This window comes from Cimex lectularius, unplaced genomic scaffold (assembly GCF_000648675.2).
Source record: "Cimex lectularius strain Harlan isolate CLEC.00 unplaced genomic scaffold, Clec_2.1 scaffold180, whole genome shotgun sequence".
NCBI classification, from domain to species: Eukaryota; Metazoa; Arthropoda; class Insecta; order Hemiptera; family Cimicidae; genus Cimex; species Cimex lectularius.
Genome location: NW_019394226.1, coordinates 339,093 through 365,966, shown reverse-complemented (window position 1 = coordinate 365,966; position 26,874 = coordinate 339,093). Strand labels below are relative to the sequence as shown.

At 37.3% G+C, this 26,874-nt stretch overlaps 1 protein-coding gene across 2 annotated transcripts in view; it reads right to left on the bottom strand.

Moving 5' to 3' along the window:
• Positions 1–1,886: 1,886 nt before the first annotated feature.
• Positions 1,887–26,874, bottom strand: part of LOC106668171 — a 165,273-nt gene continuing 140,285 nt past the window's right edge. For both annotated transcript variants that reach the window (XM_014396684.2, XM_014396685.2), the window contains 4 exons: positions 17,163–17,621; positions 16,864–17,103; positions 5,140–5,413; positions 1,887–3,083 (listed from right to left, as the gene is read on the bottom strand). In XM_014396684.2, the coding sequence (XP_014252170.1) occupies positions 2,998–3,083; positions 5,140–5,413; positions 16,864–17,103; positions 17,163–17,621 (1,059 nt within the window). In that variant the 3' untranslated portion in view covers positions 1,887–2,997. The remainder of the gene's footprint in view (positions 3,084–5,139; positions 5,414–16,863; positions 17,104–17,162; positions 17,622–26,874) is intronic.

Sequence of the window (26,874 nt, the reverse complement as noted above, 5' to 3'; positions counted from 1 at the left end):
GTGAAAAAAGTGAATTTATACAATGCAAAAAAATATTTTTTTATATTCAACCAAAGTATTTCTACTCACTCAAAGTGTTTGTTTTCTGCGTAATTGTGCCATTCTTGCGTGTCGTGTCGAGAGTGCCAGTGAGATATTGTTGTTTTATGTTTATACACTTGGATTTTGAAGGGGTGGGGAAGGAAGTCGGTATAGAGCCTCAACCTCAAAGAAGCCGACTCGTTATACAAAAATGTCTTTCTATACCGACTTCCCTCCCCACCCCTTCAAAATCCAACTTGTCAAAAAATATCAACATATCAGCATAAAACATCAATATCTCACTGACACGTAAGAATAGCACAATTACGCAAAAAAAACCACTTTGAGTGAGTAGAAATAGTTTGATTGATTATCAAAAAATATTTATTTGCATTGTATAAATGCACTTTTTTTCCACATCCTACATGTTTTTGTTAAATTTAAACAATGTTTGTAAATCCCAGGTCCAGAAGATGATCTCAATAAAGAATAAAGATCGAAATGTTGGACGATAAAGAAAATGTTTGTCTGAAACCTACATCTCACCAGACCGCATCTCACGATTTCTGTATAACTATTGTGAACTTTGGTTAAAATTCGCTCATCCGTTAAGCTAATCAAGATATGGCAGTTTTTTTTCATTTTTAAGTATTTTTTCATGCAGTAGGTACGCAGGTAAGAAAACAAGCTGCCAACACATTTCAACATAAGTGATATTTCAATTTTATCGTTATCGAGTTTTGAGAAAATTGATCAACGGGTGTTTGGTTTTTAAATGTTTGAAAAGATAAGACTTATTCCCGCTGTATTCCCCAGAGTTTACAAGAAAACCTAAAACCTAAAAATAACCTCCTGCTTTACTTTTGGGAGGAGACATGATTAGCTATCTACCTACGAGAAGGAAGGCGAAAACATTTGAGGGACTTAAAGACCAAAACATTTTATAAGAAAATACTGAATTGAAAGTCCGAGGTGCGACGCGGGAAAGAATTATGAGTTACCAGAATTATCAGCAGAGTTACCAACCACCAATTAAAAATCTCCGCTAGTAGGCGCTCTTAACAGTATCTAGTCAACTCCCAGTTTGATTAGAGGTTAAGTTTCGATCGGTAAATAACAATTCAATATTACTTGAACACTCGACGACAAATCTATTTAAGTACATTTTCCGACAGTACAAATAATATTTGATATAGTACTTGTATCAAATGATACAATATTCGATGCCAAAAATACTAGGTATCGAAAGAAAATACTCGATACTTTACTCATATCGATTGGAATCGCACGTCACTACTAGGGTGGTGGAATAGTATATCAATGATAAATAACACATTTGAACAAAGTAACTATTTTATTTTTTTAAATTTTGTCTTATGCACGCATGTTTATAGACTCAAATACAAACATGAATTATTACATTGATTCAATAAAGATTATTAATTTTTATATTACAAAAAGAAAACAAATAACTTAAAATATTTTTTTCACAATTCTTTTTTTAAATATATTTCTTACAAAGGAAAAAAAGATATAGTAATAAGTATTTACATTAATTATGTAAGTAGTTTATGTACAATTTTCATTTTCTTATCGATTTTGAACAGTTTCTAGTATTCAATAACCTCAATTTAAATATTTATATATATAGAATATTTATTATATTATACAATGAACTTTGATACAATTAATAATTAGGTTATATGGTGTCAGTAGGAGGGGCTTGTATTTTGAGGAAAGGAGACGATTGGACGTCCTGGGCCGGAAGAAGGACGTCCTACCTTGGGTAGATGACCTCTCGGCCCGGGACGACTTCCGTACGGACACCATGAGCACGCCTAATGCTCTTTATATACACTTTTTTAAAAATTTTATTTATTAGTTTATTCTTTCTTTTTATATTTTAATTTACAAAGCGCGCCAATCCAGGAGGGAATCCTCTGAGACACATATAAAAATATAATTTTCTCGAAGGAACTCGGTTCAATTTTTATCGTTAACGTCAGTTGAAAATCGCTTTTTTTCATATAATTTTGCTCTCTTTTCAGGAATGCCAATTTTCTAAAAGAGGCTCATTTCCAATAGAAACAATAGAAGAATAAAAATATTTCCAATATAAAATTAAACAGAAAAAGAACATGCCGAGCCATGATTGTCACTTGTGACCACTTTCCCTTTGAGAATTTCAATTTTTTGTTTGTTAAATTTGCAGTTAAAGAAACAAAAATATTCTAGCTCCTATTGATCAACGAACTGTTCTAAACGTACTAAAATAAATTTATGATACAGACAGTAGTTTTATTGTTTAAAAAATTTATAGAGATATATAGGCAAGTCAATATCATTAAAAAAAATAATATTGCGAATTTTCAACGCACTACTGACTGTATCAATTTTTCCCAACTTTTAATTTTTCTTTTCTATCCAGGATTTGCTTTGAAAATAAAACAAAAACCGTTTTTTAAAAAGAAAATACCCTAAATTCAAAAATCACTAGTAAATCACTATAATACGACTAGGACTATTTAAAATTAAAATTTATTTTTGACTCCAGTTTTTTTTCCATACAACACTTCACAAGGTATTACAAATTACAAAATAATAAAAACATACATATACAATTTAAATATTTAAAGGAAAAAAATCATTGTCAACTTTTGCAAAGTAAAGTAACATTGTATTGTTTCAATACTTTAAATAATAAAAATCAGTCTATACAATATACAAATTTACAAATAATCGAAAACAGTTTAATTTTACGAGCAAAATAATGAACAATATACACAATTTGGACAAACTCAAAATAATATTCTCGTCTGGAAGCGAAGTGTGGTATATCACAGGAACTTCACGAAGGGCGTGGGCGATATATATACAGCGGGTCGTTTTTTTGCCTTTTTTAAAATTGGGGCGGGGGGGAAAGATTTATTACAATTTTTGAGGATATCTCTTCTTTCTCGAGTCGGGGCTTGGGGCTCAAACGTGAAGCGTGCCTCGGGGGAGGCCTGCGACGGGCATGTGGTGGTTGTCCTCTTCGACGACGTGCACCATCGGGGGGAAAACTGAAAAAGACAAAAATAGAACTGTTTGAAAAATACAGCAATGATAAAATGGTTAAATAGTAAGAAAATAAAAGAAGATTCACTATTATGTAACTGAGGTGATTAACTAACAAATTTTAAGATATATTTAATTGGTAAAACGCTGTAGGTGGGTCATTTCCGATGATTTTGGTCTACCTACCTTAGCCAATTTGGTTATCTTTCAGATGTTTAGCAAACATCAAAATGGTCGGAAACGACCACCACCTATGTATTCTACACAATACAGGGATGGGTCAACCAATTTTAATTTAATTGCGATATTTCTCTCATTGTAGTGCGAGGTGTGAACCTGTAATTTGGTGGTTGCCGTTTTTATCGGTCATCTACTAGAAGGCATATAAAAAAAGATAAAATAGCAAAGGCAAGCAGATAAAAATTGCCGTAAATGACCAAATTACATAATTCAGGGGTATGTTAACCCTGCAGTTTGGCACAAGTAATTTAGTTTTTTGCCGATCTTCATATCTTCATGGTTTTAGTCATCTTTCAGAAGAAAAATCAGACAGACACTAAAGGCTAAGGGGAACAAACTAAAACGGCCAACCTATTAGGGGTAGGTCAACCCGAATATGTTAAACTGCGACATTTCCTCTTGGGATCTGCAAGGAGATTAAACAGTAGCTTGGTCGTTTCTGAGTTTTTCTTCTTATCTTCGCAGATTGAGCCAGCCTCTAGGAAACCGTTGAAAACAGTAAACAAAGCAACATGAAAATGGTCGGTAACGATCAAACTACATAATTTAGAGGTAGGTTACAAGATTTTGTAGTGGTTACAAGTCGAACTAGCAGTAGGTTACTTATTGGGTTGACCTATACTCACGAGCTTTCAGTATCACTCACCCCCGCCATTTTCACTGAGAAACTGCCAGACGGTTGGTAAAAACATCTCGATTTGCAGATTAACATCCACCATCGACTTTGTAGCGGTTGCACTTGAAAAAAATGTGGATGTGACCTAGGAAGAGACTGATGAGGTGAACTCTTCTGACGAGGCCCTAAGACGGCCAAACCACTGCATCGTTTTGGACCCATAGGACCTCTTCTTGTTGGACCCTCTTCCCGTTTTAGTACGGGAACTTTTACACATATTTCCTCATTCCCATCTCTTCCCCCCTCATGATCACTGTCAGGGCACCCAGACTTACTGCAAACCTATCGGCGGACTTCACGAAACAGAGGGAGCATTTCGTAGACCTCCTAAATACGCCGTCTAAGGAACATTACTTCCAGTACTGAAAGCAGTCTAGAGCAGTATACCTCTGTTGAGAGAGGTTAGGCCATCGGTCAATCTAACAGATATGCTTGGCACATGACAAAAGCTTTAGGTGCTGGCCTAGAGGGGACACTGTGTGATGTCCGTTCGGAGGGGACGGATAAGGATATGGATTTCGTCTTGCATACCATTCGCACTGACCTAGCGTAGTTGAAAATAAGCGGGTATTTCATTGCCCAGATTTCATCCCGCTCGTGACACAATAAAAGAGAAAAAAAAGTCAACGGAAGCATCAGTTATAATAATACTGAACCACGGGAGTAGAGCAGCCAAGCGGCTCTGAGAAGTTCCCTCGGTGATAGGTCCGGACGTTAAAGATCCTCTTGAGTCTCAACACCCGTGAGTAAAGATGGGAACATCTGCCCAGATTTGACGTCGGAAGCCTAACGATGCGAAAGTGGAAATCGTACACTAAAACCTTGGCTAGACCGATATGGACATGTAACTAACTAGGTGCTGTCTTTAAACATCCCGTCCATAGTGATAATGGAGAAATGCAAAACGCTTCTGTTAGACCAACACAGCAACAATAATTAAATGACGATGATCGATTACGGCCAAATTGTCTTGCATGTGTGTCTACATAATATGTTTCTTTACATTTGTTGAGTTATACATATTGTCATTAATCTCCTGTCCATTAAAACACTTTAAGTCCATTATTTGTTTTTGGCGTATTTAATGTGGTAATGTGGAAGTAGGTCTTGTATAGTCATGACTTTAAGATTTTTTTTATTCTTACCTCTCGAGATGCTTTGCGACTGGTAGGGTAAAAGTTTCGGCGTCCTGGAACGCCTTGTCCTAATAAATACGACTAGAGCAACTATGAGGAAAAGGGCGAAAGCAGCCCCGGCTCCGAGGGCGAGCTCGTGCGTCCTCCGGTCAGCAGGAACGCGCCGTGGGGCATCGGCCCATCTGCCTGAGTCCAGTTCGACTTTGATCGCCAGGCCGGTATCGACGACCAGCTCCTCGCTCCTTTCGCCAGGAGCATCTCCTTCTCTCACGGCTACTTGCACCTGTAACAACAAACCAAAACTTTATTACTAAACAATAAATTTTATGGGAATGCGATTATGTAAATATGTAACGAATAGTACTTTAATCTGTTGCGGTCAGACCCTTTCTTGGAGAGATAAGTTCATAAAATATCAATATGTAGGGAGGGTTTGTTCCACCCCCTAGGCTTTTATCAAAGATCGAGGGGTGCAATCAGCCCCACTTGTCCCCCACTCGTTACATTTAAATGCAAAACTACGCAGGCCCTATTTTCGCTGAATCCCTGATAAATAAATATAAAGGGCCCAGATTAAAGATGATAAGGGCCTGGTCGGGGGGCTTAACCGTATTATGGGCAAAGTTTTTAATGAGCCTTTCCCATGGTCCAAAACACTTTTGGCAAGTCTTCAGCCGAGGGCGGTCGTTAGTTTAACTGTAGTGCAAATTTAAAGAAGGCCGCACTTTGTTATTTATTCCGTTGCCCGGGGCGGAACTTTTTCCAGGATCGGCGGCCCGGCGAACCCGAGTATCGGCACTCGTTAAAACTTGAGCGTGACTTTTTAAGGGATGAGGCGGGGGTGGTTTAAGCGTAAATGGCCATCCCAATCGTGAATCTCTCGTAAACGTCGGTAATGAAGGAATAAATTACGTGTAAAGTGCTTCCTGCGGTTATAAACATAGGAGGATTATTTATGTATTCATTTTTTATGAAACAGGTTTTTTTATGATATGCGCAACTTTTGAACTGCCACAAATTCTGAATAGTGATTTACTACTGCCACCAATTTTGACAAAAAATCCAACATTGTTGTTGTAACTACTGACCTGTGAATTTTTTACCATTGCTTCGGACTAACATTGAAGATTGTCATTAGGATTTGGCAGAATCATGTAATACAAGACTTCGTTCCTTCACCCTTGTTGGTTTTGTTGATTATTGGATAGGACCTTCGTTGAAGGTTTCCGTTTCGTACAACCCTTCAATCTTGAGACTATTGTTGACCATTGCGTCGAACCAACTTTGTACATTGTCAGGAAGAATTGGCTGGAATACTTACTAAAACACCTCGCCCGGTTGACGGTTTCGTTAACCATTTTTCGAACTAACTCGAACTAACTCTGAACATTGTCATTAGGGATTAGAAGAATCTCTAAATCGCAGACCTTGTCCTTCACCATTAATAAGGTCCATCTTTTAAGTATGGTATGAAGAATTGGCTGAACCACTTATTACAATACCTCACCTGTTCAGTCTTTATTGTTCTAGTCCAGAAAATCTTTGAAGGTGTTAGGAATTGGCAGAAATCTTTCACCTTCATCTCACCCTCTCAACACTCAAGGCAGAATCTCTGAATAAAAAACCACGCCCTTTCATCTTTGAGGATTTCGGATTTTAACTTTGAAGGCTCAATGGAAATTCGGAGCTCATCACTTATTACATGACATCGCCTCTTCACGCTGTCCAGGGTTGAGTTTTGTTAATCATTACTTCACACCAACTTCAAAGGCTTATTAGGAATTGGCAGAAACTTTTGCATGCTTGTAATGTTTTTAAACCACCGAGTTGGGACAATTTCCTAGGACAAGATTGCGCCCCTACAAACTCGTGTAAACATACAGGGTGAATTGCTACTCGTGCTACAAACTTCTCCAGTAGATTCTTCACCCTAAAATGAACAAAAAAGTTCATATTGTCCATGGTCCNGAGAATCGGACCATGGACAATATGAACTTTTTTGTTCATTTTAGGGTGAAGAATCTACTGGAGAAGTTTGTAGCACGAGTAGCAATTCACCCTGTATATTTAAATTAGATGTGTCTTCCATCTTTGGTTTCCATGTTCACAAGGAACTTATACGAGTGCCATCATCGTCCCCACGGAAGATGGAGTGAAGGTGTAACCCGTATTAGTGAAATGTACACCAGCAAGAATAGTCAAACCTAATGACTAGTGTCGGTCAGTTTACCAAACGTTGTTTTCGATTATTTTAGTGTGACTAACGTCCTTGTTTTGATCTCCAAGAAACGGTTTGCCAGAACTAGGGAGGATGGGCCACAAGCATCGAAATCGACCAACCTGGGAATGGTTATCGCAAAACTCCTTCGACTGTTGTCCTTATTGTATAATGGAATCCAACCATCTAAATTTTTACTTTCGTACTTAGAAAGAGACACCGGCCAAAAAATGTCGCAACATGCGCATCTGCGAGGAGTTAATCATGTTAATGCACAGCGGTCACAGCTCATAATGACATTCCACGGGATGATAAATCGGGCCCGTTTCGTCCACAAGTTCTTTTTTAACGTGTCGCATAAATCATGTCTTGTATCTCGGCATCTTTAGGCCGACAACAGATTGAATCGGCCGTGGCATAAAAGAGGGAAAAGAGGTCCGTTGTTCCTCCCATTCAAGTCCCACGACTTTTGTCCAAGTATGCTTTATTGTGTGTAAACTCTTCTTTATTTATTGTAGCGATTTGGTTTTTCAAAAAAGTAGTACTAACCGCGGTTTCTGGAGTCTTCAGATTTTGACGAAAGGCCGACACGTACGACCGCGGTCGGCGGTTTTCCATTGGCAGTTGACAACCTCTAGAAAAACTTGCAATCACAGGCCAACGAAAAAGATGCAGGGAATGATAAAAAGTGAAAAGTCCGACATTTTACACAATCAGATAAAAACAAAACCCACAAATGATTGTTGCAATATTAACAAATCTTTTTTTCTCAGTTTCCCGTGAAAAAAGGATTGCAACGACAAAGTCGAAGTGCTGTCAAGTTGAGTGAATTTGTCCTGTCATTTGGCACATTGTAGCCACCGGGGGCCTTATTGTGATCTTCGAGTCGGCCACCCCCGGCCAAATGGACAGGCGATCAACTCCTCCTATTCACAGGCAACCCCCTGTTCAATAAATCAAATTTGAGTCAATCAGACGGCCCTTTTGTCAGGAGCGCTCCTCCATTTCCATCCGTAATTCTTCAACAAGGGTTCGTAGACCGTAATACAAAATATATAAAAAACTTGATCCGTAGGACGTAAAAATTTCCCAAGGGTATGTGGAAAAACGCAATCTACTGTTCCGAGTACTTCATTAGCTTCGGAGAATCAAAGACAAATAAATGTGTATTTAGATATCTGAATGGACGGATAGATACAGTGATAACAGGAGGTCGTTAAATGGAAAGGTTGGAAATTAATTTCATTGTGGAAGAGTGTGCAATTGAAATATAAAAGTTTTAGAGCCGAAAAATTGGTCATTGCCAGCACTCGGTCTCTCTCTCTCTCTCTCTCTCTCTCTCTCTCTTTCACTCTCTCTCTCTAGCTCTCTCTCCCTCTCTCGTGTTCTTCTCTTAATACCCTATTAGAAAACCTACTAATTTCTTTTCCTGTTTCTACAGCCGAGATGTGATGTGTGATACTACCCAAAATTCTCTCATTTCTTTATACTATTGTTAGCCTCGCTGTACCTCAGGGCCCGTGAGTTGTGGATAAATTAGTACACATAACACACACACACACACATAACACACACACACACACACACACACACACACACACACACACACACACACACATTCACTGAAACAAGGTAAAAACATTATAGTCTGGTTTAACATTTGCACTACGCCAGAGTACTCGATATTCCTGGGGGTAGATGGGGATAGGCTCCTCTATTCACGCTAATAAATTACATTAACACATTCATTTACACAGCGGACTCGATATTCCTAGGGGTGATTGGAAATATGTCTCTCCAATTACGCTAATAAATTACATTTATTCGTTCATTCACCCACCCCAGAGTACCCGATATTTCTAGGGTGATTCGGGATATGCCTTCTCCGATCACGATACGTTCCCACACCAGACTTCGTTCACACTACCCCAGATTACTCAATATTGCTTGGGGTATTTGGGGGTAGGCCTCCCCATTCACGCTAATAAATTCCTATCAGACGACCCTACGAGTACTCGTAATTTTTTTTGGTTATTGGGGATAAGCCTCTACATTTACACAACTATGTGAATATACTGTAGTTCTTTTTTTATGTAAGTTCCATTACACATGCACTTATGAACTCGTTTTTTTATTTTTTTGTTCCGTATCAAAATACATACAGGGGGATTCACTACTCGTGTGACGAAATTCGACGAGCGGTTTGACATCTCTAACTATGAACTATGGTCAGATTCTCAACCCTTTCGCAGATATTCAACGTTTTATATTTTTTGAACAATACGGTTTTCATTGAACTGCAACTATTCATTTCTTGAGAAAAAAAATTGAAAATAACGTTAAATTTTCTTTAACTAAACTCCCTTCTAGAACATTCAATTTAATTTTTGGTACAAAAACATACTAAATCTTTCGAAAACTGCTAATTTTAACATTAAAAAAAATTGTAACCTCGTTGGAAAAATTCGCAGTAGAGCTTGGAAAATTTTACAACTTCTTTGTTTAATGAGCTTTTCTTTAAACCGAACCAAAATGTGGAAATTTTACGTTAAATGTAAAAAAAAAAGTGGCGACGGTGTAAAAACAGAGAGACAAGTTAATCTGGCAATTCAACATTTTGTCCTGGGCAAAATTTATTGGCCAACTTAACTTAGTAAAAAGCAAAAAAAGTAAGAAAAATTAAACAATACATATAAAAAAATAAACAATAAACTTAGCGAACAAACAGAAAAATTGGACAAAATATCTACACTAAATACTAAAGAAAAAAAGGAACGATGTAGAAGCTGTAAAACCCAACTTTAATCTAATAAAAAATAAATAAATAAAATATAAAAAATAAAAATTCATTGTAATTTTTTTGCTTTGGTTGTTCACTATGTTTATTGTTTGTTTTTTATGTGTTTCGTTTAAATGTTGGGATGAATTTTTCTATTTTTGTGCTACTTTAGTAGACAAAAGTAACAAAAGTTGAATAAAGCTTTTTTTTTAATTTTTAATTTAATTTTTTTTCATTTTTTAAAATTTTATTTCGTTTTATGTTGTTTGTCTCTGTTTAGTGTATATTTTTTCCATCACATTGTTCTTTTTTTTTTTTTATCGAAAATTAAATTGAATGTTCCAGACGGGGTTTTCTTAAAGAAAATTAAACCTCTTTTCAATGCTTTTTTGGAATTCCCCTAAAATGAATACTTTAAGAGCTACGAGTAAATTTATGACGAAATCCGAGATAGATGAAAAAAACAACATAAAATGTTGAATATCTGCGAGAGGGTTAAGAAACGGACCATGGTACAAAAGCACCGGACGAACATTGTCGTACGAGTAGCGAATCACCAAATATAAAAAATAAATGCTTATAAATTTTAACATTTAACAGGTTTCAGAGAGGGATGAACAAACAGATGATCATTTTGAAAGTGGCAATCGTTAAAGGCAGGGGCTTTTGACAGGAAAAATTTTATAGGCTAATTTTCGGAATACAAAGTAATTAATATGTGGAAAAAAAGAGCTCAGGGGGAAGGCGGCGGCATCATTAGTAGACCTCATAAACACAGAGATCAGATCGTAAATCTTCTCGGAGCTTTTATAATGAGGTGGATTTTTCCCCCAGCCGGTCGGTCAAACCCATGAAAAGATGATACAATGTTTTTTTGGATGTGGTGCGGTCAGATTACGCCAATTGATGTAGGAATTATTGGGATGACCTTTTACATCTGCCATAATAAAAGAATATAAATCATTTGTTTATAAATTTTTTTCTAGGCTTTATTTTAAAAATGTCAGATCCTGGAAGGAAACTTGAATGAAAGCAAAAGTCCATATATTAGAGAAGAATAAACAAGCGATTATACAGGGCCATTGCGTACATTTTCATATCCACCACTGGGAAACCCTAATTTTCATCCAAATAAAATGAAGGATTATCCTTTCGACGACCGTTTTTAATGGATTCCCATGAAAGTCTAATCGCTTGTAATATATTACCTCGCTATTATTTGATCGTGATTTACCGCCCGGATCGGGGATGAGAGAGTCCCTCGCGGAAAGTTGAAGGACCCCCCTATACCGGACGGTAATCTTTTTATCCCTGGGCTTTTAACAATGGCCTGGGCTCATGTATGACTCGGAATATTTTAAAATGTAAATACTCCGGTGATCCCGTAGGACAATGGGCGTTTAATAATATCCTTCGGGTTATTATATAACCCTCCCAGGGGACGATAAATAACGAATTCAATTCCCCGATGGCGTGATTCACCGGCGATCCCCGCAAATCAGCACCGAGATCGGACGTGGTCGAGTAACAACCTTCGTTTAATGTGTATATGCCAGGATAAGACAAAAAGTAATTATTCTTAAGAAATTTAGACATAAAAATCAAAAGGCACTTGAAAAAAGAATCCATTCTAAAACAACGACCATACATCCTTTTGTTTATCTTTCAAGAGACAGAGTCATATAACAAATAGTAGGATGAATGATAGAGATTAATTTTAACAGGGCTTAGGCCAGTTTTTCAATAGATTTGGAACTTTGCTGAAGAAAAATATTGAACTTCATTTTCTACGGAACACTCCAGAAAAGCTTAAATTTTGGATAGAACAAAGTGACCTATCAGACATGATCAGTTTTCATCGAGCCACTCTCTACTTACAGACAATGGACAGAAGACAAGTTTTATAAGAAAACATCTTCTCACTTCAAAGATTTATTTTGGTAAGATTGACAATAAGTTTTTCAATGTATATATATATATANATCTTTATGGAAGGTATAGGTTGAGATAAAAAAGTCAGTGTCACGAGCGGGATTCGAACCAACGACCCTCGGCCAAATACGCCGCTGCTCTATCACTTGAGCTGTAGAGAGCAGCGGCGTATTTATCCAAAGGTCGTGGGTTCGAATCCAGCTTGTGACACTGAATTTTTATCTCAACCAATACCTCACATAAAGATTAATTAATTGAAATATTTTATTTGATCAATCGGACCGCGAAATCGAATGGATTTAATAAGTTAAATGTAGTATATCTTCACTAAAGCTCTCCGTGGCCATTTCATATGTCGCCGAGAATCGAATAGATTGCACATTTGAAAAATGGCAAGAAGGAGAGAAAATTCGAAAGGTTGGGTTGAGGTGGGAAATTGGTGTCCGAGTGCATCGAAGTCACGACAGCTCAAGTGGTAGAGCCACGGCGTGGGTTCGAATCCCGCTCGTGACACTGGGTTTTTTTAACGTTATTTAAAAGAATTTATTTGATTAATCGGACCACAAAACGTAATAGATGTAATTAACCATAAGGTGGACCATGTTTTGCTTTACAATTTGAAAAAAACAGTTGGATATTTTCTTCTTTTTTATACGATGTAAAAAAAGTAAAGAAATTCCAATCATACCTGCGGATGTCGCGGGCAAGGGGTCAAAGTACTTAAAAATACATTTATCATACAATAATCTATTAAAAAACCATTGGCTCTGACGGGGTTCGAACACAGAATCTATAGAATTGAGAATTCAAGTCAGTTTATACGAATGTATTCCACCTTTTCCCACTCATTTTATATAAAGTATGTGCCACATTACGTTCATTTTTCTGATTTTTCACAAGTGTTCAATTGGATATCAACATCCGAGAGTACACTTAAAAAAGAGGCTTTCGAACCCTTTCCCCTGAATATATCATCCGAGGATAAACCTCTTACACACTTCACCTCTTGTTTTCTCGTAAGACCCTTTGGACCTTCTGGAGCCACCTGAACAAACCTTTTCACGGGGGTCGTGTCCTTTCCCCCATGGCATTCCCCTTTAATCTCACGAGTTAATTAACGGCCTGTTCAAAAATGCGCGTATCCGAAAAGGGCCGACGCCCGTCCTTAATTATTAATTAACAGCCAAAAAGGACACGGGGCCGAAGGATGTTTTTAAACGAGGATTAGGGATTGCCCGGGGTTTAGTGTAGAATAATAGAGAGGGGGTGCGCCGGGGACGAAACACGTGGCCAAATAATCCCAGAGACTTAGTTTAGCCTTTTATAATTAATCTTTTAAATCCCCATTATTGACTAGCACCTCGTTCAAGCTAGGCGGAATTGAAATGCTTTTACGGTTGGGGCATCGCGCCATGGTGTTTCAGAAGTTCGGTGGTCATCTAATCACCCTGCTCCTCGTATTCTCCTTCTATTTGACTATTTTCTCGCACATCCAGACATTACAACTAAATAACAAACAATCCATCGATAAAACTCGTATAAACCCACTTGAAAACTGAAATATCAGGAACGTTTTTATTTAAGTTATATCAGATACCACAAAATTTTAGAATACATGATAACAAAACAGCTTGGTCAAAGCGAAATAGAAATCAATTATTACATTTATTCACCAACCACCGTCCGCTTGACCAATTAATATATTACAATTAATTAAGGTTTTTAGTTGAGATAAAAAAGTCAATGGCACGAGCGGGATTCGAACCCACGATCTTCGGCTAGATACGCTGCTGCTCTACCACTTGAGCTATCGTGACCTATATTTCATTTATGTTATTCATTTTATATTTTCCACGGATTATCTTGTTCGAAATTGACATATTGATTGGTTCTTCAAAATATGGAGTAAAAAGGACAGTTGAGGATAAAACAGCAAGGGTGAAGATTAAAATTCGTTTCTGAGGTGTACTTAACAGCCTGTTGCACTATGTATATGACCTCATGTGGGCCTATAGAGGCAATCTCATTATGTAACTTCAGACTTTTTATTAGCCTCCAAAGATTTAGTTGTTACACCGGAGGTGTTCTGCTATTTTTTGGCACAAAAATTATTAACCTTTTTTTAAGCATACATTTATTGTGGTTTCTTTCGATTTTTCTTGTTTGTTGCACAAGGTCTGTGGTAAGTGTTCTTCAAACTTGCTTGCAGTCTTTCGCCTATATATGTCTTGGGGTGTTGTTCCACCAGGATTTTTGCGGGCAAAGCATCTTACGTTTCGGTTCTATGAAAAGTTATTCAACGTATTGAGGCTTCTCCTTATTTAATCAAGCTGTTCTTTCATGTAAAATAATTTGGCTTTCATCTTAGTACAGTTATTTTGAATCGAAGTTTTTCTTTTGGTCTTTGCGTACGTCTGAGCAACTGATCTTGCTTCCATTCAGCCCATAGTTCTTCCACAATACCTTAATCTCGTCCGTGAAATGGACAACTTTGCGCTGTCGAATCAAAGAAGGAGTGTCTTAATTTTTTTGGCCGTACAAATTTCTTTTAATTCAAATACCTCCAATTCCACCATTCGTCCAGTTTAGTCAAAAGTTCAACCTTCCATTTTGTACAATGCGTTCATTTTTATCCTTCACCAAAGTTGTAGTGGCTGCCTCCACCCAACCGCAAGGCGGACTGGAAGAACTAAAGAAAAATGGAGACACTGGGCGAAAAACTAACTAGTTTAGGAAATAACACCTTAGTTACTTTTCCTTGATTTAGGTTTTCATTCCCTTCGACTATAACCGTTCTTTTCATTAAGCATTCTAAGCATATGTACGATGTAGATTGCTTTGTTCCTGAAGCAGAGACACTCTTTCCCGTTGAGGCTTTCAAAGTCGACGTCAATTTTATGATGCCAGGCCATCCAAACCAGAATTTTGTAAACATTGTCATCGTTATGATGAAGCTAAAATGCACTTATGATTCGAGGTGCGTTATGTCAAATGAGTTTAAATTGAAGAATATCCTCTGTACTCAACAGACTTCTTAAAGGATCAGTAGATATGCTTTTATTCAAACACCGGTCATACTCTTCTTTTTAAGTCCAGCTATTCATTTTTACCCTCTTTCATGATTGTAGCATCTACCTTTCTTGCGCCATCGAAGCTATAGATGCGACACTGACAAAAGCAAAGAAAAATTTCTAATAGATGATGACATGTAGGTGCCCTACAGTAGCCTGTGCATATGAGCAACTGATCTTCCTTCTTGTTTAATGAAGTTGTACAAAGAAATAGTAGTTCTAGTTAGTTAATTCTGAGGTAGGAGCAATTATATTCTTGCCTAAAATTTGTATTAGGCATATCATAGTTGATATGTCTGTTCATGTTTGAATTATTAAACCAGCTTATTGTTTATTTGTTTTCAAAGCATTGTTTGTTTTAACTTTTAAACCAATTATCTTAGCTAATTTACACTTTTTTATACTCTATCCCTTAGGGGAGAGTGCTGAAAAAACGCCCCTAGGTAAAAAGCGAGACAGGACACACATGTCGTGCGCACATGTTTTCCCAGATGCGTCTTTGAAGAATTTGTTTTCCCGTCGACGGATTTCCAGACCCCCCTCCGCAAAGCCAACGGAGGTAAATTTACCGCCAGCCTCACCTATAATTAACTCTAGTACAAACTCGGCATTATCTCCGGGCCAATTGTATCCCGAGGCCGATATAAAAAAATCCAAAGACCAAAACGAATCGTACACTTCAACGTAATAGATGCGCATTGTTTAGCCGGGATTGACCGTTTAATTGAAGCGTTGAACAACCGTGATTTATTAATTATTGAAATGTGTTCAATTGGGGCGTTGGCGTAAGGGGGTGGGACGCAGTTGAATTATAACCATCCTGCTCCTAGGACCTGGCGATCACTTTAATAAATTTAAAAAAAATTGCACTTCTATAAATAAAGAAAAACGTTTTGGCACCAGTCTTTGAATACAAACGTTTAATTTCCCGCATGGTTAAAATCGAATTGAATTTTAATGGCACGTACGATGTTTATAAATATCGGAAACTAAGAATACAACGTACGACCCGGGAACGTTTCGTGACAAACTGAGTTGGCTTATATTTCACAGGAAAAAAATACAAATTTGCAGACCATAAATAATTTTATAAAAATACTAAAGCGTAAATCAACCTATCAATCCCAATATGAAAATAGAGAAAAATCTTTTCAATTAATTAATCTTTAATTAAGTTTTTGGTTGAGATAAAAAAAAGTCAGTGGCAGAAGTGGGATTCGAACCCACGACCTTCGGCTAAATACGCCGCTGCTCTACCACTTGAGATATCTGACACTAACTTCCTATCTCAACCCCACCTTTTGAATTTTCCCTTCTTTTTTGTCATTTTTTATCTCAATAAAAACCTTAATTAAAGATTAATTAATTGAAAAGAATTTATTTGGTCAAGCGGATTACGAAACCTAATAATTGTAGTGAAAAATTACACCACTTCTAGACTGATATTGCGAGGATACGCACAAATTTTTACAACATATTTTTTTAAATGCGCTGTAACGTTCACCAAAGCAAAATAAACACAGAAGAATGAAAGATTTTACATTCACTTGATTTATAGAAGTTATTGGCATGGAACTACTATAGTTAATCCTTGGTCAATTGCATACCAAAGGAGGATAAGGTCTCGGCTAGCGACATGACCCTGTTATAATTTAAGGTTCAAAACAGACAAAAATCAAACCTCGGACACGGTTTGTACGGTTTTACATTTGATATTTAGTTGGAAGACTTACCTCTATGTGGTAGACGGTGTCGGTGCAGAGCGACAGTGTGACTGTGGTCGACTCGGTCAGGAGATTTCCTTTTAAGCCACCACCGTCGACTTCCCACGTGACGAAGTATATGGGTTTCCTCGAGCCCTGGAGCTGCCGCCTGCCCTCCCACGCGATTTCTGCTATCACTAGGTATTTCTGGTGGATGAGACTTATAGTGTGGAGGTTCCACGGGCGCTTTCCTTCCGCCCTGCTGTCGTCCTGTAAGTTCGACAAGGTTAGAAATCTCTGCCTGTTGAGATAATAACAAAAAGACTTACGAGGATGTTGTTGTTGGGTATCGACGTGGACGGCTGGACGATTTGTGTGTTGATCCTCTTGCCTTGAGGAGGAGGTGGAGGTATCGGGTAGCCGTTGAGCACGCCTCCGCGGCCTAGGCTTTCCAGGACGGCTTTCATCTGTGCCATCTCGGAGTCGGGCTGTTCCGGGCTGTAGATGGCTACGAGGCCGACCCTATTGACAACAAGGACGCGAAGAACTCCGCCTTCAGGCACCCAGGCCCTCGGTTCCAGGGTCTGGGTGATCTGCTTCCAGGGACGATCCCCGACGCGTCGCATCACGACGTAGACGAAAGGGCCGGATGCTTTGTTCGGCCTGGACCAACTGGCGACGCTGTTTTCCACTTTGAGCACCTCTTCGCTTCTCGTCCTGACGACCGGTTCGCTCTGGCCGCCGCCGATCTCGGCGTGAAACTGGCAAGCCTCCTCACACCCAGGGAACTGTAAACAAAACAAAACCTATTAGCGATGTAATTTCAAACGAAACACATACAAATCAATAAGATTTCATAGAAATCTGGTGTAGAACGCGATAAAACCTGTCAGATCATCGATGCTAGAATATGCAGGTAATGATCAGTTATCAAACGACATAAATTTAAATAAATACATTCTCCAATCTTTATTAAAATACGTTTATCATAAGCACGCAAATTATTGCTGTTTAATTTTCGTCGAAAAGTTCATCTAAGGGCTTTCGATTTGCTCGGATGTAGGCCTAGCAGATAACTGCGCCACGCATGTTTGCGTGAAGTCGGAACATAACTTAGAACATCTTCGTGACTGCGAGAAAGCTTCGATGAAGGGTAATGTCTATGTTAAATAATCAAACCAAGCAAGAACAGATGTCGACTATATTCACCTAATTTCCTATATCTCCAGGAGGTTTTTGTGGATTGAATCTGGGGCACAAAAAGATATGCGTTTCAGGTATAAACGGGTGGGCGTGGAAGATAACTTTTTTCGTCCAAAGCAAGACAATTTCGCTGGAATCTGCAAGGAAATACGCAAGGATTGACATTTTATCTTATGAATTTTTCTTAGGCCGAAGCATATTTTTCAAATATAGTACCAGCCAGGTGCAGGGTTATTATAGCGATAATGGTATTAGTATTATGAGTAGAGCATTGAGTGCCTATGTGATGGCTAGTACATGACCATTGTTGCAACGGGTTCCGGCGATTTCCTCTTCCTGGAGAGGCACAGCTGTCGGACGGCGTTCTTTGTCCCAGATCGTTTTCATCCACGTCGGAGTTGTAAAAAATCAATAAAATATCGAACGGTTTAGTTTAAAGCGTATTGGGCCGATTAGAAAGGAGACGAAGGACAGATCAGTTGAGTCGTGAGAGGAGGGCTGTAAAATTTGTCGGGATAAGTCACGACCCCTTTTATATGCAAACCCGTCTGGAGCGACCCGGCGCCTCCAGGGGTCCGCACGGCTCCGAAGCGTAATGTGGGCTAAGGTATCATTAGCCGACATCATACTACCGGTTCTACCCGAGATGACAAATTAGGACGCCCACTTTCTGCCGATGCAAGCAAGGATAACTAAGTAAGATCATTAGCCTGGAATGCCTTGATGATAACACAATTGACTTCCGAATAGCGGTTTCTCCCTCGTCCCCTTCAGAGTTATAAAATCATCAGTATATTTCCATACGGTTTATTATTATTTTTTTTTTGCAGGGGCATCCGACAGCTAGGTCATTTCAGCACCCAGCAGAAGTAAAAGACTGCAACACACACTCAATACACATTCACACCTGATAAGGATTATTCACGTCTCTTTCCACAACAATATAATCATAAATCGTAGGGCAAAATTGTTGCAAAAATAATCGAAAACAATAAATTGCTATAAAAAATAAATTTATGTCACTCATGTCAAAACTAATTAATCGCAACGAAAACCATAATCAAAAAGTAATTAATCGAAATGAATTTATTTGGTCAATCGGACCATGATACCTAATAGAAGTAATAAGCAAAATGAAGTATACTTCACTAAAACTCTCCGTGGCCATTTTGGTTGTCGCCCAGAATCAAATAGATTACACGACATTTGAAAAATGGCAAAAAGGAGGGAAAATTCGAAAGGTTGGTTTGAGATGGGAAGTTAGTGTACGAATGGATCGAAGTCACGATAGCTCAAGTGGTAGACCAGCGGTGTATTTAGCCGGAGGTCGTGGGTTCGAATCCCCCTCGTGACACTGACTTTTTTTACCTCAAGCAAAACCTTACATAAAAAGATTAATTAATTGAAACGAATTTGTTTGGTCAATAGGACCACGAAATCTAATGGATTATTCTCTTTGTGTATTTGACTTTTTGTTTTGAGGAGGTTCAACATGGTGTTGTTCAAGTTTTTATAGTTGAAATGGATTGCATAATTAACACATGACCGTCGGTTTTACATTTTTTAATTAGTGTATGTTCGACTTTATTTTATCGCTAGCTGATTTTTTCTCTATTCTGTATGTGCTTGTACGTTTTAATTTTTCGTTAATATAAATTATTGTATGCTTACTTAACCTATGTATTTTTTTCGAGATTTGGGAGTGAATACGTATTAGGTTTGCTTATTTGTTTATTTCATTTTTAGAGAAGCATATTTTCTGTGTTTTTTGTATTCTTGTATTGTATTCTTTATTATTCTGTTATTTTCTTTATACGTGTTGATATTGTAGTACGGCAAAGTTGAAGGTTACCAATTCCCAAGAAATACCTCTTCGTACTCTTTAAAAGGATAGTTCCTACTCACAGTAAGTTGTTTTGCAACGATTCGGATTTCGAGCCTTTTAGCTCATCATCAGGTTGAAGGACTTCTACAACCACGTCTCTCGACATGAATTGCCAAAGTGAACCGCTGATACCTCCGCCAACGCAACGTTCCAATTATCAGCTGATTTTTATTTTATTTTATTTTTTAATGACGCTCAATTTGAACGTGCGAAACGCGGAAATTATAACACAAATAAATATTAGAATAATAAATACTCAATATTACTATAAATTACTATAAAAATAATAACAATTAAAATAATTAGATTAATTATTTGGATGTTTGATATTATTTATGTACATATTTAAAATGGGAGGTAGATCAAAATCTGTTATATTATTAATGCATTTATCACCATGTTCAATTTTACATTTTTTAATTTCAAATTTCTCAAACCAATCTAGTTCTTTCCCTTTGTTGAAACTATGTAACACTCTTGTATTTAAATTTGAATTGAAATTATGTTTTGTTTCTTTTAGATGGTCCTTAAATTCCGAAAATTTGCTCGATTTAGGCAAGTGTTCTTTTACTCTTGTTTTTATTTCTCTACCGCTTTGTCCTATATATTTAATATCACAATCATTACAATTGAGTTGGTAAACCCCACTTTTTGCCAAGTTGTCTACTTTGTCTTTAGGTTTTGAGAGGATGTTTTTAAGTGAACCCGTACTTCTAAAAGCTATTCTAAAACCTTCTTGTTTAAAAATTTTACTAACTTTTTGCGATAATTCACCAATGTATGGCAAACAACGGAAACCTACTGATTCATTTGTGGTGGGGTGACTGAGTCCTATTGTTGATTCGTTTAAAGTTAATTTTTTTATTCTTTTAACTAGCAACCTATCAATAAATATTTCTTGATACCCGTTGTTTTTTGCTAAGGTTTTAATAGTTTTTAATTCTTTTTTATAGTTATCAGGTGTTAGCGGAAGTTTTAACATCCGGTCTATGAGCCAAATGAAACCAGCAGCCTTTTGGGACCATGGGTGGGAAGAATCCGCTGGTATCATAGTGTCTGTAGTTGTGGGTTTTCTATATACGTCTATTTCTATTAGGTTGTTTATTATGGACAGTTTTAGGTCTAAAACTACCTCTTCGTATTTTCTTCTCTCTCTTTCTCTCTCTCTCTCTCTCTCTCTCTCTCTCTCTCTCTCTCTTTTCATTGTTATTTTGGGCGTTTAGAGAATTATTAAATGGACGCGTGGTTTTTGTCACACCTATGTCAGCTATTCTTTCTATGTTGGTATGGTGTTATTTTTACTGATATTTTCTTTTTATGTGGGGATGCAATAGCTCTGAGAGTACCAGTTTATACCAATTCCGCTGCATATTCATCTACAAAACTTTTTCTTTCTCCTTTTAGTGTTTGTTTGTTTTAGTGGTATTTATTGAGGGTTGTACTTTTTTTATATTTTTGACGGTTTTACTTAATTACTGAGTGGCTTTGTGCATTTTCTCTCTTATACGTTAGCCGTTCTTTTTATGCTGTTTTCCTTTTTCCTTTAGGCCAGTATTGAAAGCAAATGCGTCCATGACTTTCATGACCAGTTACAGGTATTTTTAAAGAGACAAAAAATTAATTCCACTAAGAGTTTGTAGGTCAGTAAAAATGCAAAATCAACGTCGACCCTCCATGTTCCAAAAAGAATAATGCGGGGCCCTTTCCTCGTGTGAAATACGGAGTACACCCGCCGAACAGCCCCCCTCTTCGCAATTTGTAGCCCTATGAATACAATTAAAGCACCTAGGCATAGAATTACAAATTAGCCCGATGTGTATGATATGAATACAATATGTATTCAAGAGCAGGATAAATAGGGCATGAGGTAATTTGAATATAATGGCGGATCGCGGTCCCCCGACCTTGATTGTTATTTTCAGACTGTCTCGACCTCAAATTTACCTCATTTTCCCAGGAAATATCTGGTTCGAGATGAAATAATATACAACGAGAAGGCTACATTTTAAAGAGATATATTCAAATATGCTAGAGAGAACAACAAGGAAACTAGTTAAGCCGGATAAATAGGATGGCTAGTTCATGACGAAAAACACGAAACTTAGTTTTATTATTTAATTGATTAACTAATGGGCGTTTATTGCAAAGTGAATTAATAAAAAATATATTTAATGAAGAGAAAATCAACCGATTTCTATTCAATTTTTTGTAATATAAAATTAACCAATTAAAAACACACTAAATACTTCCTATCAATTCTTTTTACCAACTTCTGAAATACTACCTAACCGGCCGCTGATTAAAAGTTGCTGGAACGAATGTTCGGAAATAGACCGATACAAACAGGCGTCCCACAAGGGAGCATTCTTGGTCCCATATTGTTATCATATATACTGCTGACTACCTGTACACCTGAAAACCCAAACTATGCGGACGATAAAGCAATTTTGTCCTTTAAACGTTTCCTATCCGAACTACCTGTAACATCCAAAGATCGCTTATTGACGTCTAGTGCGAAAAGTCGATGAGAACACTGAATGAAGAAACAACTCTGTGTACTTCACATGGGCAAAAGTCATGCCGTCCACTACGCATCAGTAAAAACAGACACCGATTTCCATTCAGTTCAAATACCTGCACAGCAGACGGAGGTGTAATCCCCAAAAGAAAACTTCGAGGGCCGAAATCCGTCTTGACCGTCAAAACTAAATTAACCTTAAACAAGACAATTATTTAGAAATCGTGAGATGCGGTCTGGTGTGATGTACAATAGGTTTCAGAAAAACATTTTCTATATTCTACCAACGTTTAGATCTTTATTGAAATCATCTTCAGGGCTCAAAATGTTTGTTTTCTGCATAAGTTGTCTTATAAAATGTTTTGGTCTTTAAGTCCCTCAAATGTGTTCGCCTTCCTTCTCGTAGGTAGATAGCTAATCATATCTCCTCCCAAAAGTAAGGCATGAGGTTATTTTTAGGTTTTAGGTTTTCTTGTAAACTCTGGGGAATACAGCGGGAATAAGTCTTATCTTTTCAAACATTTAAAAACCAAACACCCGTTGATCAATTTTCTCAAAACTCGATAACGATAAAATTGAAATATCACTTATGTTGAAATGTGTTGGCAGCTTTTCCTTGTTCTTACCTGCGTACCTACTGCACGAAAAAATACTTAAAAATGAAAAATCTGCCAATCTGCCATATCTTGATTAGCTTTACGCATGAGCGAATTTTAACCAAAGTTCACAATAGTTATACAGAAATCGTGAGATGCGGTCTGGTGAGATGTAGGTTTCATACAAACATTTTCTTTATCGTGCCAACATTTCGATCTTTATTCTTTATTGAGATCATCTTCTGGACCTGGGATTTACAAACATTGTTTAAATTTAACAAAAACATGTAGGATGTGGAAAAAAAGTGAATTTATACAATGCAAATAAATATTTTTTGATAATCAATCTAACTATTTCTACTCACTCAATGTTTTTTTTTTTTGCGTAATTGTGCTATTCTTGCGTGTCGTGTTGAGAATGCCAGTGAGATATTGATGTTTTATACTGATATGTTGATATTTTTTGACACGTTGGATTTTGAAGGGGTGGGAAGGAAGTCGGTATAGAAAGACATTTTTGTATAACGAGTCGGCTTCTTTGATGTTGAGGCTGTATACCGACTTCCTTCCCCACCCCTTCAAAATCCAAGTGTATAAACATAAAACAACAATATCTCACTGGCACTCTCGACACGGCACGCAAGAATGGCACAATTACGCAGAAAACAAACACTTTGAGTGAGTAGAAGTACTTTGGTTGAATATAAAAAAATATTTTTTTGGATTGTATAAATTCACTTTTTTCACATCTTAGATGTATTTGTTAAATTTAAACAATGTTTGTATATCCCAGGCCCTGAAGATGATCTCAATGAAGATAGAAACGTTGGTACGATAAAGAAAATGTTTTTCTGAAACCTACATCACACCAGATCGCATTTCACGATTTCTGAATAATTATCGACTAACGGTCACTAATCACCACACACTTAAACAAGACTTTACTGTGGCAAGTTTAAACGTGGAACTGGAGTTCTGGCAAACTATCTAATATCCAGAGCATCCAATCATTCGAATGAAAAGTGGTCAGACAAATTGTTAGAGCTTCTTCCTACGTCACTATTCACAATGATCTCAACGTTCCTTTCGTCAACTGATAGGAGCTCGATTCCAAAAATTTCACACTAACTTCTGGATCCATCCTAACCGTTCTTTATGAGCACTCTGTACACATTCTCATTCCGACAACCCGATGGCCTCGAAACCTCCTTGCACTTAATTCCTCACTCTGAGTGTCTCTATTTCTCGTAGTGTCTTCCAGGTGCAGCTCTGGCATTAGAGTTGGTGCTGTGACCGTGTCAAAAAACTACTGCCATCACATTCGTAACATGTAAATACATATATAAGCTACAAATTAAAAAAAAAGTAAATTATGTTCTTTAAATATTTCGTGTGCAAGTATTCAGAATTATCAAACACATAATTAATCAATTAAAATAAAATGATTAAATACTTAATCAATTAATTTAAATAAATACATTCTAAAACCATTTGTCTTCTGGCCACTCCACTGTTTTTATTAAGAAGCGAAAGAACGACGTGAAAATATGAATATGCAAGTTGTTTGAAGTTCGGACAAAATGTAATTTAATTAATTAATTAAAATAAATACATTTCGACTCAGTTTATCATCTGACCACTCAACGATAATTTAAATAACATCCGGTTTTATGCTTAACTGAGTACAATTAAATATTTTCAATTAATTAAAATGAGTATATTTGGAGGGAAAACATACTCAAAAATATATTTTATTTATTAATCATGAGATTAATAAATAAAATAGAATAAAAATGTAAAAGGTTTAGCACTGCTTTGGTTTTAAATTGAGCATGTTACTTTTTTCAAAAGCTTTAACTTTTTAATTGTGAAGCTTTCTCTCTGTTCAGTCCGGACTAGTTCCCGTCGAACGCGCTTTCCTTTTATTTCCCCGTAGCGACCCTTGTTTCAATCCAGGAATTTATTCGCGGTCCAGGGATCAAAGTTGGGTTCTAAACGAAAGAAAACGTTTCTAGGACGTGAGGAGGGTGGAAACAAGAAAAAGAAGAAGAAAAAAGGGACGCATTACAAAAAGGCACGTTTCGGGTTCCACCTGTACAAGCAATAAGCCGCATTCTGAAAATAGTCGCTTTGACATCACTCCTTTTTGTTCCGGCCCACGTTCCGTTTTCGTCCTGCTCCGCCCGAAGAATTTAATTACTAGATTAATACTGAAGGAGGAGTCGCCGGGTGCCACCTGTCCCATAAAATTCCATTAGAGTTTTGACATTAAAAAAAAAACGCCTCGGAACAGGGAGAAGAAATATTTGAAAAATTGACATCAAAGGACGTTGATTCCCATCGAGGACAAAGCGTTCTCAACCTTCCAGAATTGTAATTCGAAAGGTTTTTTCCTAAATCATACTGCGTTATTTTTGTAAAATTTCCAAAATGAAAATAAAAACCTCGGTAAATAACGCTTCTGCGCTAAACAAAAGCACTTTTTAGAAGTTCAGCTTTTTTAATGTGTAAACGTCCATATTGTTCAAATGCTTTAGTCTTCTCGGTCCTCTCAATCAAAGACGCTATTTCATTTGTTGCGGACGTTTTCCGTTTTGAAAAATAAAAACTCGAAGGTGGCACAGCTTGATCAAAAGCCACCGGGTTCCGAAAGGTAATAAATGATTTTACTGAGACAGTGCTACACATCCCACTCAATCATCACTATACCTAGTGAATGAGTGAGTGAGTGAGAGAGTGAGTGAGTGAGTGAGTGAGNGAGCGGGAGAGAGAGAGAAAGAAAAGAGAAAGAGAGGGAGCGAGAGGGAAAGAAAAGAGGAAGAAATGGAGCGAGAGAGAGAGAGGGAGAAAGAGGAAGCAAGAGAGAAAGAGTGAAGAATTATGAGAGAAGGAAAGAAAGAAAGAAAAAAGAAAGAACGAAAAAGAGAGACACAGCGGGTAAGAGACAAAGATAAATAAAGAGAGAAAAAGATTAAGGGAAAGAAAATAAAGGAGAAGATTCATTCTTTTACCCTTAATCATTCTCTCTCTCTCTCTCTCTCTCTCTCCATTTCTCTTTCTCTTTTACCGGCTGTGCCTCACTCCCTCCCTCCCTCTAACGCTCCGTTTCTCTCTTTGTCTCTCCATCCCTCTTTCTCTTTCTTTCTTTTTTTTTGTTTCTTATCTCATAGTCGTTCTCTCTTTCCCTTATATTTCTCATTCGCTCCCTTTTTTCTCTCACTCTCTCTTTCTCTCTGTTTGTTTCTCTCTCCTCTTCCCTGCTGTATGTCTCTTTCCTACTCTATTTTTCATTCCTTCATTCTCTCATATTTCTTCTCTCTCTCTCCCTCCCACTTTTCTCTTATATTTTCTCCTTCATTCTCTATCCTTTACTCTTTCTCTTATTCTCTCACTCTCTCTCTTTGTTTCTCTCTCCTCTTCCCTGCTGTATGTCTCTTTCCTACTCTATTTTTCATTCCTTCATTCTCTCATATTTCTTCTCTTTCTCCCTCCCACTCTTTCTCTTACATTCTCTCTTTCTCTCTCTATCCTTTACTCTCTCTCTCTCTCTCTCTCTCTCTCTCTCTCTCTCTCTCTCTCTCTCTCTTTTTTCCCGTTCTCGTTTTTGTAATTCAGTTTTTCCCAAATCTATAAAACTTTAAAATAATTTACCCAATGTTATAAAATCATGTAAATCTAAACATACTGGACAGCATAGAAAAACACACAGGACAATGTTGTTGGAGTATTGAAACTCAGGGTTGAGGTTTTTTCGGAAGAAATCGACAAATTTTCATATTTCTTGCTAGTCTAATTATTTATATAAACAAAATGGTTTGTTCTTTCTGAAGCAGAATTTT